At 45.2% G+C, this 14672-nt stretch overlaps 5 protein-coding genes and 1 non-coding gene across 6 annotated transcripts; 2 read left to right on the plus strand and 4 right to left on the minus strand.

Moving 5' to 3' along the window:
- Positions 1 to 6439: 6439 nt before the first annotated feature.
- C8R40DRAFT_1029342 (uncharacterized protein) lies at positions 6440 to 6847 on the minus strand (the record flags this gene model as incomplete). The annotated part of the gene is made up of 1 exon (XM_046223124.1): positions 6440 to 6847. A coding segment is annotated over one exon (408 nt), but the record flags the coding sequence as incomplete, so codon positions are not given.
- A 2483-nt stretch (positions 6848 to 9330) lies between these two features.
- On the plus strand, positions 9331 to 9559 carry C8R40DRAFT_1027670 (uncharacterized protein; the record flags this gene model as incomplete). The annotated part of the gene is made up of 2 exons (XM_046223105.1): positions 9331 to 9422; positions 9481 to 9559. Coding segments are annotated over 2 exons (171 nt in total), but the record flags the coding sequence as incomplete, so codon positions are not given.
- Positions 9560 to 10050: 491 nt separating this feature from the next.
- On the plus strand, positions 10051 to 11065 carry C8R40DRAFT_1160582 (cyanate lyase C-terminal domain-containing protein; the record flags this gene model as incomplete). The annotated part of the gene is made up of 8 exons (XM_046230031.1): positions 10051 to 10065; positions 10128 to 10206; positions 10261 to 10334; positions 10395 to 10547; positions 10611 to 10640; positions 10786 to 10803; positions 10886 to 10977; positions 11035 to 11065. The coding sequence occupies 8 exons, from the start codon at positions 10051 to 10053 to the stop codon at positions 11063 to 11065; spliced, it is 492 nt and encodes a 163-aa protein (XP_046086788.1).
- Positions 11066 to 11232: 167 nt separating this feature from the next.
- C8R40DRAFT_t126 lies at positions 11233 to 11305 on the minus strand. Its single transcript has one exon. It is a non-coding gene; the product is annotated as a tRNA-Phe (tRNA).
- An 80-nt stretch (positions 11306 to 11385) lies between these two features.
- On the minus strand, positions 11386 to 12584 carry C8R40DRAFT_185103 (uncharacterized protein). The gene is made up of 6 exons (XM_046234288.1): positions 12186 to 12584; positions 12061 to 12133; positions 11946 to 11997; positions 11846 to 11877; positions 11606 to 11790; positions 11386 to 11529 (listed from the first exon to the last, which is right to left on the minus strand). The coding sequence occupies exons 1-6, from the start codon at positions 12266 to 12268 to the stop codon at positions 11433 to 11435; spliced, it is 522 nt and encodes a 173-aa protein (XP_046086789.1). The 5' UTR covers positions 12269 to 12584; the 3' UTR covers positions 11386 to 11432.
- Positions 12585 to 12613: 29 nt separating this feature from the next.
- C8R40DRAFT_185254 (uncharacterized protein) lies at positions 12614 to 13433 on the minus strand. Its single transcript, XM_046234289.1, has 5 exons — positions 13306 to 13433; positions 13004 to 13257; positions 12914 to 12925; positions 12835 to 12855; positions 12614 to 12783 (listed from the first exon to the last, which is right to left on the minus strand). Exons 2-5 carry the CDS (start codon positions 13232 to 13234, stop codon positions 12715 to 12717), a joined length of 333 nt encoding a protein of 110 aa, XP_046086790.1. The 5' UTR covers positions 13235 to 13257; positions 13306 to 13433; the 3' UTR covers positions 12614 to 12714.
- Between the last annotated feature and the right edge of the window lie 1239 nt (positions 13434 to 14672).

Consider the following 14672-nt stretch of genomic DNA (forward strand, 5'->3'; position numbering starts at 1 on the left):
TTATGAATTGCATGCTGACATTTTCTGTTGATTTTATCCAGATCGCAATGTCCTCTGCACTGTTTACCGCTGTTACCACCACCCTCAAAGGTGATAACTACGACACCTGGGCCTCCGAAATGGAAGCCTTCCTTCAGGCTACAGGGCTTGAATCAGCAATTACGACTGACCAACCCAGTGAACCATCTCCACTTGTTGCTGCAAACGCCGCCAGTGTTGAAGCCTGGAAGAACTATGAGGTTGTTTTCAAAGCCTGGAAGGAGATCGACACCAAGGCTATTGGTAACATTCGCCTCCGTATCTCTCCCTCCATCCGCATCCTTGCCAAGGAATACAGCGACACAGCTAAGAAGCTTTGGAACTATCTAGCCAAGACTTACAATGTCAAGAGTCTGGGCGCAGTCTTTAATGACTTTGCTGCCGCTATGGCTATTAAAATTCCATACAAGCAAAATCCGCTGTCCTCTATGATGGAGATTGGCATGTACTTCACCCGTATGGATGAAGCTGGCATTGGTCTTGCTGACCACCTCGAAGCTTTGATTCTCTTATCTAAGCTCCCATCACGTTACTCTGTCGTTATCCAAACCATGTCTCAGCTTGAAACTGCAGAGCTCAAGAAATTGACCTTTGCTAAAGTTCGTATCGCAGTTATGAACGCTTTCAGCGGAGACACCATTGGCAACTCCCAACCGCAGAACGCGAACAAGTTTTCGAACGTTCATCGCAAGGGAAACGATCCCAAGTTCTCCCAACAGCAGCATGGTAACGGTAGTAACCAGCAGCAGAAGGGACAGAATGGGAACGATGACAACAAGAAGAAGCGTAAGCATGGCAGTGGAAAGAACAAGAAGGCTAAGAAGAATGCAAACGCTGCCCAAGCTGATGCAGACTCTATGGACTTCAGTCCGATTGGCAGTACTGTTGACTTTGGTCCGGTACGTACTGATCTTACTCCTTCTGTTCAAGATGTGCGCAAGCACTCCATCCATCCTCCTTACAACCCTCCTCCTAATGCTACGTCCCTTCATCTTCATAAGAAGACAAGGATGGCCATCAAACGTGCCCGTGACATTGGCGTCCGTGCGACTGCCGAAGTCATTCGCACCCTTGAGCCAGCTGGGCATATTTCGGAGTTGGACAGTGATGATGAACTTGATCCTCCAACAAAGCGCACTCGTGCAATGTCTCCTGTGGATGATGTTGAGAATGGCAGTAAGGCTCCTACGCCGCCTCCTCCATCTCCTCCTATGGACTTTGAGGTCCCAGGAACTGCCTCTTTCGACCCTGATGAGTTGATGAACTTCGACTTGGATCGTGAAATTTTGGCAATCACTGGATTCATGGACACCATGGGGTCAGTACCCTCCTCTGATCTTGACCATATGGGATATACTAACGCACCTTCATCGGTTGCAGTGGCGAAGACATGCAAGTCAGCCTTTGAGCCTGATCTCTTGTCCCGTTTGTATAATTACCGTATCGATGCCAAGTATATATCCAATGAACATTTTTGTGTACATGACGTTTCATACTCTGTGTGCAAGAAGTGTAAGGGTAAACAGAGAAATCAACCTAAATGGTGGATGAACGACTCTGGTTGTTCTGAACACACTACCTTTGACTTGAGTGACTTCATTGAGTATGAAGACCTTGAGGAAAAAGTGCTCATAGCAACTGCAACCACAACTGCCTACATTACTGGCGTTGGGACTGTCTTGATAAATTTCAAGGATGTTAGAGGTCGCATGCATTCGGCACGAATCGCTCCAGTATTCTATATGAAGGAGTTGAGTCATCGCCTTATAGCACAAGGACGCTTCCTACAAGATGGCAAAACTGTTCGCGGCAACGCAGACAAAGTTGACTTCTGGGACAAAGACGGTTTATTCCTGTCATTTGAACCACGAACCCACAGCGATACAATCTACATTCTCAAAGATTATTCGCCACAGCCTATGGCTGTAAACCTAGTGATCCACTCAGTGGACTACACTACCATGCATCGTCGCATGGGTCATCCATCGCGCAAAGCACTCACTCAACTGAGGAAACATGCAGAAGGTGTTCCCACCTTTAGCATTCCCCATGAGGAAGATCTATGTGAAGGTTGTGCCAAGGGAAAGATGACTTTACGTCCATTTCCGCCAACTAATCGTCGGGCATCACGTCCCTTCGAGATTATTCACTCAGATCTCAAAGAATGGCCTACCATTTCGTACCACAAGTACAAGTATACGATCTTCTTCATAGATGACTATACTTCGCATGGGTTCTACTGCCACTTAAAAAAGAAGAGCGGAGCTCTTCCGGTGATAAAGCAATTCATTGCCACAGTCAAAAATCTATACGAGACTAACGTCAAGGAATGGATGTCTGATGGTGGCGGAGAATTTAGATCCAATGCACTTGATGAGTTCTTTAAGAATGAAGGTATCAAAGCACAATGGTCATCTCCTCATATCCACCAGCAGAATGGAAGAGCCGAAAGGTTTATCCGGACTATTATTGAGAAAAGTGAACCACAGCGCTTTCAAGCCTGTATTCCTGATTCCTGGTGGGAATTCTCTGTTGCACATGCTGTGCATGTGTATAACCGCACTCCTATGCGTCGTCACAAATGGAAGACACCGTATGAGATTTTGTACAACAAAGTTCCGCGCATAGATCACTTGCGTGTCTTTGGCTGTGGCGCGTACGTCTTTCTTCATGAAGAAGTACGGGTAAACAAACAATCGCCCAGGTCAGAACTAATGACATATCTCGGAGTTTCAGATGGTGGACACGGAAATATCTACATGCGGTCGAACAATGCAATGTTCACTGCTACGCACGCAGTGTTTGATGAGAAATTATTTCCTCGTTGTAAATCCTCAGAGCGTCATCGCTCTACGCGACTACCAGATCGCAACCTAGATCCTAAAGATCCTATTCCTCCACCTGGTGATGATGATGTTCCCATCTTTCATCAACCTACTACTCCCCAAAGGAGACAGGATCCGGAGCAAGACGTTGCACCGCCTGTGCCAGCTGAACAGCCAGCACGAGATCCTAGTCCGCCGCCACAACCCCGGAATGAACAACCTCCTGCTGAAGAACAGTTGAGACGTTCAGGTCGTGCGCGGAGACCACCTACTCGTCTTACCGGTGATCCTAGAAGCAGCACTAAGCTTCCTACGGAACAACAGGTAGAGAGACCAAAGAGGGATATTCAGAGACACGCAAAAGCTCCACAGCCAGGTAGCTCCTCGGCTGAGCAAGAACGTCCTGAGCCAGAACAGGTTCCCGGACCTAGTACTGAGCATCCTACTCCTGAAAATGGAGAACAACCCTCTGTCACTCCCGGTGACGAAGCTAATACCCTGATCAGACTATGTCGGGAAGGGGGAGCTGAATTAATATATTTTCTCATGGCTAAGGCCGTTCCCTTTGAGGGGGAGCTGAAAAGCTCTGAGAACGTCCGTGAATGGACTTACAAGGACATTACTCGCCTACCTAAGGCTGAGCGTGAGGAATGGCTTAAGGCCTGCCAAGAAGAGCTTGAAGCGCTCAAACGGCGTGGTACTTTTGAACTCATGGATCGTCCAGCAGACCGAAAGGTCATTAAGAACCGCTGGGTCTTCGACATCAAATCTGATGGTCGTAAGAAGGCACGCCTTGTTGTCAAAGGGTTCTTACAAATTGAAGGTCTTGATTATGACCAAGTCTTCTCTCCTGTAGTACGGTTTGAGACTGTTAGACTGTTGCTCGCCTTGACTGCGCTGAACAACTGGTATCTCACTGGACTCGATGTTCGAAATGCCTATCTATATGGCGTCTTACATGAGACTATCTACATGGAACAGCCTGAAGGTTTTCGAATCAAAGGCAAAGAGGATAAAGTCCTCTTACTGCGCAAAGCTCTGTATGGACTGAAACAAGCAGGTCTTGTCTGGTGGCGAACACTGGACTCATACATGAAAACACTCGGCTTCAAACGCCTGAGCTCTGATGCAGGTATTTTTATCCGACAAGGAAAAGATGGCTCTCTAGTCATCGCCATCATCTACGTTGATGACGCACTCTTCGCTGGACCTGACAAGAAACTCGTAGATTCCCTTAAAGGGAAATTCATGTCACACTGGGAATGCAGAGATCTTGGTGAAGCCAAAGAATTCCTTCGCATGCGGATTAATCGTCATGGCAAAAAGATCTATATTGATCAATGCGCCTACCTTGACAAAGTCCTTAAGCGTTGCGGTATGGAAAATGCTAAAATGGCTGATACACCACTTCCTGCAGGGTTCCAACCTGAACCCACCATAGGCCAATCGAATTCTGCTCTTCGTAGCAAGTTTCAAATGGTTATTGGTTCCCTTCTCTACCTTATGTTGGGTACATGTCCCGACATCTCCTTTGCTGTTACCAAGCTTGCACAACATGCAGCTAACCCATCTCAAGAGCACCTTAACAAGGCACTCTATATTTGCCGCTACCTCCTAGGTACTAGATCATATGCACTTTGCTATGATGGTGAATCGGGTATCGGTCTCAGCGCTTGGACTGATTCGGATTGGGCTTCCGATCCCTATACACGCCGGTCACAGACTGGATTTTTCATGAAGCTTGCCAATGGCATCTTCTCTTGGACCAGCCATGCGCAGAAGACAATTGCTCACTCGTCTACAGAGGCTGAGTATATGGCATTGTCTGATTGCAGCCGTCAAGTGGTTTGGATCCGTAATCTACTTGAAGAACTAGGCTATAAGCTTGACGCTATTCCTATTGCTGGAGACAATCAAGGATCCATTTTCATGGCATCAAATCCTGTCACTAGCAAGCACTCGAAACACATTGACATCCGGTATCATTATATCCGTGAAGTTGTCGAACGTGGCCTTGTGCAAGTATTCTTCGTAGATGGTAGTAACAACCCTGCAGATCTTTTCACAAAGAATCTTGGGCGTATCAAATTTGAGCTATTCCGCTCAATGCTTGGACTTGAGTTCTACTCGTCCACCAATCCTTAGGCTGTCTGTCCTGTCTGACGCCTACCGCTATTGCTTTGAGCAAAGTACTTTACTGTGCTGCTCAGCAAGGGGGTGTGTTGAACGCGGTTATGCTGTTCACATGCCACTATTATGATCATGTGTTATAATATGTCATATGTAGTCATATCTAGTTATTTACTATATGCGGATTCCTCAGTACTTCCTTATGTAATACTGTCATACAGTTATGTATATAAACAGGCCATATCCTGTACTGGAATCCAACTCGCTTCTCTCTTACTTTTATTGCCTCACTGAGACTCTAAGCCCTACTACCCAGGTAAGGTGCTGGAGAGTGCTCCACTATGCACTACCTGCCTGCTCAACACCACAAATCCTTCCAAGACGCCCTCGGTATTGTTCTTCTCTCAATGATAGCAAAAAAATACAAACCAAAAAGTGTTGATATGGGCATGAAATTTGAGATACAAAATCGGACATGAATATATTGTGCAGAAGCATCACATTCGCGTGACATCACGCGTTTCCGCCGCGTACTTTCAACAAAAAATTGTCTCCGAAACAGGCTTAGAGGCCAGGATTACCTCAATAGTGCCTCACTTGAAAGATATTACCCTCGCATTCTTTCGTGGGGCCCTGACAACCTGGATACGATTTTCTGCAGAATTTGCACCTGGAGGATTAATTGACAAGGCAAGTGCAGAAGAGAGAGAGAGCTGGCATGGATGCCATCAACGAACGATGCAAATGAAGGCCGTTGAGGCCATTACATCGCAATATTGCGTGACGAACCTTGCCTTATCTTACACCAATACAATGCCGAAGCAATGTTTTCCCGCAACAACACACTGACATTTATGAACACCTTGTTCGAGGCTGAAGATCATGCATTCATTATGCAATCTGAGTAAAGAATATCTTCATAATTGATGAATATATGTTCAGGCAATATGACAAATTAATTTTGGGAGGTACAATGGCCGCGATCTTGTAGTACAGTCATGTATCACCATTTGGGATGATGAAATCTCCTGGTCGAAAATAAGTACATCCCAATCTAAATAGTGCAATTACTCTAGGCTAGGCAGATACAAGGCTACTAGTACAAGGTTTTTATCAACTTGGTTTTGTTATCAGAGGAGGGACGTCAATGCCAGCCTTTAATCAGTACAGGAAGTGTTATCAGTCGAAAATCACCATTTGGGATGTGACAAATCACGCCGATAAGATACTCTGATAATCTGTTTTAGGCAATTGATCATGTGCTTTACTGTAATCAATCAATCAGAATCATCATCGTCGGACCCACTATTTTCATCCCCATTGTCACCGTCATCTTCCGCAGATTTTTTGGGTCTTGGTTTCATCTTCTCGGGATTATAGTCCTTCCATTTTGGCTTATTCCATTTCGGCTTTCTCTTCTCCGCCTTCGCCATCTCTTTCTCAGCCTCCCATGCTGCCACTGCTACCGAAAATTCTTCCTTCTTTGCCTTATTTTGCTCTTTAATTGCTTCGTTATCCTTCTTCCATTCCGAGATCTTTTCAGCTTGTGCCTGCCTTGCATCCCGACGTTTGTTCGCATTCTCAATATCTTCTTGTCGCTGCTGCTCATCGTCTACACAGAGTTGGTAAAACTCATCTCCAGTAAATAACTTTGCTTTCCCATCTCCCATCAACCTCTTCTTCCCTTTGGTGCTTTTCTTCTCCTCCTTTGCCTGTAGCTGTCTATTAACCTGTACAGAATACAGGTTAGACAGTACCAGGCCTGCCTGTGCTTCCATTAAGGCATCTTTTCGAGTGGAATCTCTCGCCTCTGATTCCAGGAGCGCGTTTTGGAGCCGTAATTCATATGGTGTACATGCAGAAAACATGAGAAGGTCTTTGTAACGGGAGTCAGCCTTTTTGGGTGATATCCTGTTTGTATGAAAAATAGGTGGTTTCGAGGAGGATTTAATGGGAGAAGTGCTGACAAGGAAGCTGGAAGAAGTTGAACGTATGTCGTTAATGGTTTGTCGTACAAAAAGTGGTGCAGATGAGGGACCAGGCTGAGGTATGTCATCCATGTCTACATCTGTATCGACATCTGATCCTTGCCTGTCTTTCTCGCTTGCTTTTGCTTCGACCACCGCCTGATAATCGATGAAATTCAACACCATCTCTGTCATGTTTCGAACAGGTGTCGTCTGGCGGATTGGCGCCACGCTATGAATCGAAGTTGTTTCGCTCGGTGCCATCATTGCCGGAGTAACTACGCCAGGATCGAATGGAATAACACCAGTTTTACGAAATGCGGCTTTTATATTGCGTTCGGTAAGTGTTGCTAAATGGGCTTCAGCATACACACTGAGGAAGTTCGTTTTATCCACAGTATAACCCTGTTGCTCCCACTCGTCTCGAGCTTTTGTCCAAGCTTTCTTCAATGGAGAGAAGATTACAACGTCGAGCCCCTGGTAGATGTGTGTACTGTGGGAGGGATAGCATATCACTTCAATTCTGTGCTCTCGTGCATATCGAAGGAATCCTTGGGTGTAGTGGGATGCATGTCCATCAACCAGCAGTAGTCGCCGCCGCCCTTGTGCTTTGGATCGTGTCTCTTTATCGAAGTGTTCAATCCACGTGCGACCAATTTCTCCATCTGTATACCCTTTGTTAGAATATCCCAACCTGTATATTCTTCGGTAAGTGCTTCATTCTTTGGAACTGTATGAGATATTTACGAGGCATTCAAAGGATTGTCTTGCTTCCATCTTGCTTGGAACCCTTCACCCTTATAAATGACAGCTGGTGCTATCAACGTCCCATCCCCACAAATCGTCACTAGTACAGTAATGTTCTCGCAATCACCACTCCTTTGTTGGTGTTGAATCTTCTTCTTCGCACCCCCCAGACCCCGAGTTTTTTGCCCAACACCCTTTTGCAAGCCAGACTCATCAGCGCCGTATGTCAAATCTTTACGAATCACATCATCACCTCCCTCCCCCTCAATTACTTTTCCAAGAAGATGAAAGTAGTGTTCGTGATTGAAGGGATTGACAGCGCGGGCTCGTGAGTTGTCTAGTGAGTGAGTCCAATACATTCCTATTCGCTCATTGTGGTCTGATATGAAACGACGAGTCCAGCATTTCCCAACTCCATTTATTGGAAATGAGCTTCCATGTCGAGCCCTGGCAATTTCATCAGCATGCTCTTTGAGCCGTCGATGATCCAGAGGGAATCCTCGATCACCCCAGTATATTACTTCACTAATCAGAACTTCTTCCTCTTCATCATTCAACCACCTCTGTTCCTCCTTTGCTTCTTTGTGACTGTGCCCATTGTTAACTCGTCTGTACAAAGTCGAGTCCGATAGTTTGATAATTTGCTTCGTATCCACGTAACACTGTTGTGCTATAAAATTACAAACATTTTTAAGCGACATCCCATGTTCCTTCTCGTGTTCGGTTTTGTAAAGATCAATTGCCTGTAGCATGTACTTCTCCACCAATGCTGAGTGTGCCCTGTGCTTTTGTCGTTCTGAGTGAGCGCGACCAACCATTGTAAATGTGGTTCAAACTGAGATGACTATCGCAGCCCTGGCTGTAGGCCTGGTCGGGACTTCGAAATTGATATCTTATCATATCCGCTTTGGGAATGTGTGATGTGACAAGCTCTTTGTTGTTCGTTCTTTCTACTGGTCTCAAACATAGTTTCCTTGCTTCTACTTGAATCAAAGCTTGTGAACAGGTGTATTGATGTAAGAAGTACATTAGTGCAAAGTTACAGCAGTTCTCTGTTGCAATTACTGACACAGTGACCCAAACAAATTTCATTTCATCCCAAATTAACACTTCTTTTCGATATCCTGACAGCAATACTTTAGGTCTCTCTTCTCAGATTTGACAGTAGTGTGCAGCATGAAGTCTTTTAACTCTTGATGTAGCCAGGAGTTCATGTATAATATTAAATTAAGTAAAAATTCAATTTGTCCCATTTGATGATACCATCCCAAATGGTGATACATGACTGTATACACTGGATAAAAGAGCAAATCGACGACGGACAGGTTTCACGGTGGCTGTGCTGCTTAGTCAGTGTTCAGCCTCTGGCGGAGCTTTGCCCACTGCCACTGTCGGCGGCAATTCTGGAGTGTCACATGATGAACGAGGCAGCCGCTAATCTTTCGAGTTATGTAAGGATATGTACTTCTTTCCTGTCGTTCTCAATCGCACTTCTATACATCTAATCGAGGCTCTTCAATTTGGACGATGGCTAATTTGAAACCTCAAGTACAATTCACGACACGCGTCTAGAATCATCAACGCGACTTCCTTCCTACTTTCATCATTGACGGTACTTCCACATGCAGCGCTCGTGTATACGACTGGCGGAATCTGTAACAACCACGCCATTAGCTCTGCAAGAGGCAAACGCTGCATTACCACGTCTAGAGCCGTGAACTCTATCGTTTTTGGAAGGTGCAGAAGGTGACGCGCATACACAAACTTCACAGGCTTTTCCGCCAAATTCTACGGTCCCACTGGTCGGAAATGCGTTCTCTGGGAGATGATTATGTGAAAGCCGATAATCGGGCTCTCGTTCTCATTTCTTCTACTAGTTCAATTCAGAATGCGGGCCAGAATTCCGTCGCCATCGAGCAGTTGCAAATGAAGGAGAGATGTTCGCAGGAAACAAATTGGATCCATTTTTACTGGAGAAGGTCCGTCGAAACGTATAGCACCTCCTCCGTCTCATTTGTAGTGACTTCCGAATCAATAAACGGAAAAGATTTGGACAAGCCATTTATACCATGTTAGTAATATAACCAATCACTCAATGAATTCCTTCAGGCAGGTCAATGTCATTGTTAGTTAGTACTCCACTATCTGGCATATATGTATTCGTGTGAAGGAGTGCGTCTTTTTCTCCCGCCCGTGTGAGGAGTATTTTGTCGGAACGGTTCAACCTCGAATCCGATTCCGCCCATACGTTCAGGTCACGTTGGTGACTCTAGTCTAATCGCGACTACTTAAGTGATTATCCCTCGTTAAAAACGAACATTTGCACTTCTCTCCTCTCATCAATGTCTCAATCAGCCGTGAGTGTGCTCGTGTTATCACTGGCTCGACTGAAGGCCCGACGAAGCTCGAGCATGTTTAGTCCATTCCTACCAACTCTGCACCTTTCTCCGCTCTCCCTTCGATACATACCTTACTCCTCGAAGCTAAAGCTAAGAAGGGTGCGCTTCAGAATTCTAGGCTTCGAGAAATTAGTGCACTCAGACTATTTCCAGGTTTGACCTTTGACGCGATCGGAAAAGCGATTGGAAAAGATGAAGTCTGGGTAGCTTCGGCTTTCTATGGGCAGGTGCGTGTTACTACCCAAAATCTGTGATGTCCGTCGACCAATCACATATTGTATGGAAAGGCCAAATTTAACGCAGAAGATTTGCAAAAGCTCTCCGAGGTTCTCGATCTTCCGCATGCGGAGTTGACTGCTGGACTAGGCGAACATTGGTTCCCTTACCGTGGCCTGGGGTCTGCTGTTCCTACTGATCCTGTTGTGTACCGGCTGTACGAGGTGCGTTAATACACCATAGTCCCTCCATGAATGAATTCACTTCTCATTCATATTGGACTTAAGGGGATCATGGTCTATGGTCATCCCATCAAAGTGCGTTATCTTTTAGCAGTCCACCCTCCCGGGTCGTATTGATTCTGATTACTTGACCCCTTTCATTCCTTTGTATCTGTGTATCTGTTTATCTACCTCTATTGGCTTAATTGTTCTACCTTCCCAATCTTAACCCCTCAACTAGGCTCTCATTAACGAGAAGGTACGTCCAGCTTGAATTTATCTGCTGTGATTAGCAGTTTCTGTCTTAGTGCTCGGAGCTTACTTCTACAAATGAATCGCAGTTTGGTGATGGGATCATGTCGATGATTGACTGCTATGTCAAGGTCGACAAAAAGCCTGACCCCAAGGGTGATCGTGTTGTTCTGACATTCGAGTACGCAGCCTTTTCATCAAGTAGCTAAGCTCTTGTTAATGTCCAACTTGCTCACAGTGGAAAGTTTTTGCCGTATGCTAAGTGGTGAGCGTTTGGGTATTCAATTGTATGTTTAGTATATGTAAGTAGAATTGTTGGCATGGCGGAAAAAGTGCGATGTACGCATGTAGTAATCTCAACAGTAACCGACAGTAAACGCAGTCACTTCCAATCTAATAACAAATCTCTCCAAAGAAAAGAAGGAAAACATAACTCTGGGGGTACCGCGGATCGAACGCGGGACCTTCAGAACTTCAGTCTGCTGCTCTCCCAGCTGAGCTATACCCCCTTACAATACTCTGTTTCTCACAATTCTAATTGATATGGATATTTTCCCCAAAGGACAAACATAATATAACGTATAATCGATGCTTTGGTACACTCTAGATAGAATGAAATGAAAGGCAAAAGGTATATCATTCGCACTTAACCCTCCCACTGGACAGCCTCAAGCTCCATAAGATGTCCTTCCCAAGGTGATACATTATTAGCCCCGATATTGTTATCCAAGCACTGTGTTGGACGAGCTTCTAGATTAGTAACCAAGCCGACCAACGATGAGAAGAAAAGTACTAGGACAGAAACGTACACGTTCGGTAGAATCCAATAAGAAAGCATCCCAGGAAACGTGTTGTGTCCGATAGCACAAAACCCGCAGAAATACTCTTGCGAGACGTAGAGGAGTGTTTTGGCAAGGGTCATGGCTGATCCGGTATATCCTGCGAGAGGAGCGAGCTCGGAGGGGCATACATGCGTCATCCAGAGATAGATAACCTTGTGAGACAGCGTAGTGAACAATTTGATTGATATGGAGCAGAATAGAACGTACAGCGAAGAAATTTTCAATGACATTTAGAACAGCTGACATGGAGCGAACATGAGATGGGAATCACTTGAGTAGACATCAGTGAGTTGGAAATGGGACTTACCCGCAGCATTTGCAAACCCTTCACCATCCTCAAAAGCTTTAACGCCATAAACCTACGCGACAAGTAATACAAAATGAGGGCCGGAAAAGCTATCGGAGGATTCAGAGAAGCTGACATGGTCTACATTGCCATAAAATTCATAAAACGCCCAAATCCAATGAAGGTCTCCTCCGACCATGGAACGTGGTCTGCATATACTGGTAAATGAACGCAGAAAGGGCGAGAAAATATGACACGCACCTCATCAGGCAATAACCTGCATCCCATAACATTAGAGGTGCCGTCAAAATATACCAAACTGTGATCCACCGTCTACCAGCCATGTTGGGAGCGAGCCGCAAAGGAGACAGTGAGGGGACAGGTTAAGAGAAAGAAAAATGAGCTGGAGAGGCGCTTTTAACCTATCAGGATTAGAGTAGGCTGTAAGTAAGAAAAAAAATCTTTCTCGCGTGAAGTGGCTTGGCTTCTGAAGGCTATTTGAACACGTTTGATTGCCGCGCAGCTCGCAGTGGTGGCGATTGTAATGTAAAACAGATCCAAGTTACGTTTTCTTTTCGAGGCAGACATTCTTGCATGTCAGTTGCTTGTCCTGTTCTGTCCTATTTGGCACAGTAGCGCTCGCTAAAGCCGAGGTTCTTTTCCCCATTTGTCTTTCAGCGTTCCACGAAACACCTATGAAGAATCTCTCAAAATTCGGCTTGAGATCCGTTATGTACAAAAAAATGAACACCCTTCCTGCGTCGAAACTTGAAAGCAAGAGTATGAACTGTCAACGGCGTGCAAATCTTGCCTCGATATTACGATTACTAAAGCGAGGATTCGCCGGAGCAGCACCAGTCTGAATTCTTGATGTAAGAAACAACTTCTTTAATTTACTGTAAGCTCTCACTGCAAAGCACAATATGGGCACCTGTATCGGCAGAATCGGTGGACAAAACAGCCCGTCTTTACAGCTAGCAACAGCTGACTCTTTGCAACAACTACAGTATCGAAAGAGGTTAACTTTTGGTTCAGAATGGTAATGTTTTTTATGAATTTGGAAACTAGATGGCAGACACCTGCAGACAAGATTTGGGGGAAGAATCGCACGCCAGCCAAAGCTCCGTGATGTAATTTAAAGAAACCCCTGTAGGATGAAACGCCGCAGAACGAAGATCACTTTGCGCGCATCGTGTTGCAACCTGGAGTATGGGTACTATGTATGAGCTACAAAATATGGCTATAGCCACCGCGCTCAGTCTTCTTTCAGCAGAAAGCAAGAACATCAACCAGGTAGAAGATACTAACATCAACGATAAGATAGATGTGATCACTGAGTTCCAGTCAAAGCCAGTTCATGTATGTAGTCCGGTTTACTCGCCTTAATATGTGGTGCTGACTTCCGTGGCTAATGTCGGAATGACTGTGCCGCTCTGTAGCTTGATAGCATTCGTTATCACTTTCCTCCAGTCTAATCCCATTCATTTCAAGGAGGAAACTCACGATGAACCCCAGTGACGGCGAGCTGCAGCGTCCAGGAAGGTCTAGGAAAGTTAATACGTTAGAACATATCCGAATAAACTGCTATGGCACTAATGCTTGCTTAGTATTGGCTTGATTTGGATCGCTCTGATTAGCCTCCCTCTGCTCAGTAAAGATGGAGGATGATGGTCAGAGGAAGGAAGATTCGACGAAGGAACTCGAAACTCTTGGTGAAGAGATATCAGGCCTTGAGGACTCAGAAGGATATTAGATAAGTCAGATATTTACATGTAAGGCAGTCAAAATGATGGATTTACACACAGAAAGTATACACGAGGATTTTTTGAAGCACGATTGAATGACCGAGCGAAGCGGAAAGTCGGACTCGGAACGTGTCGACACTCAATGAAAAATCTTCTGTGCTCTTTCTGTTTTTCCTTCTTGCCTCTTGTAACTGACGAAGGGGAACAAAGTTTGCAAGCAAGTCGCCATACATAGAGGGCCAAAATCCAAGGAAAGCTATGGAAATGAGATGAAATCGATATGGAAAACATTATCTGGGGTTCATTCTACGAGGACGCAAGGAAGTCCACGGCAATAAACTCGCGATTGTCGAAAACTCCGAAAACATCATTGCGTTTGATTCTTCCAACATGCTTCTAGGAGAGAATATACCATATCGAGTCTATGTCGTAGTGCAGGCGAATCGTGTTATCGTGTTCATATGAGCGAAGTACTTTCTGCATAATGAAGACGTCGATGATGAATCAAATGGTAAGGAATCGCGCCATGAATGTACTTACATCGCCAGAACAGTGGTGATGTGGTCTTGCAAGTGAAGAATCATTGACTCGGATGTACATAACGTCAAAGATCTTGCTTCTATATAGTGAAAACTCCCGTATGAATTTAGGAAGCGCAAAACATCACAAGGAACATGCTGTGGATGCTTGGCGAATTCAGTTGTCTTGTCCCCGGACCTCGAGCTTCCAAATATCTTCGAAGGTCAGATAGCAAATAGTGCCGGGTCTACTAGGACTCCTCAACGTCTGCAAGATAATATAGAAGCCCCACTCGCAAGTCCAGACCAAATCCGTGAACCTGGGATGTTCAACTAAGTATGAGTCGGGACGAAATTAACATATCATGGAAGACCAACCTGTCCCCGGCTGGATGTTACATTGTCCTCCATCTCTGCTCAATAAGTCATGACTGAGAAGTGCCACAAAGGTGGGCCATTGTACTGCATCCATGGCAGGAATGTCA

This window comes from Lentinula edodes (assembly GCF_021015755.1).
Source record: "Lentinula edodes strain Le(Bin) 0899 ss11 chromosome Unknown C8R40scaffold_16, whole genome shotgun sequence".
Classification (NCBI taxonomy): domain Eukaryota; kingdom Fungi; phylum Basidiomycota; class Agaricomycetes; order Agaricales; family Omphalotaceae; genus Lentinula; species Lentinula edodes.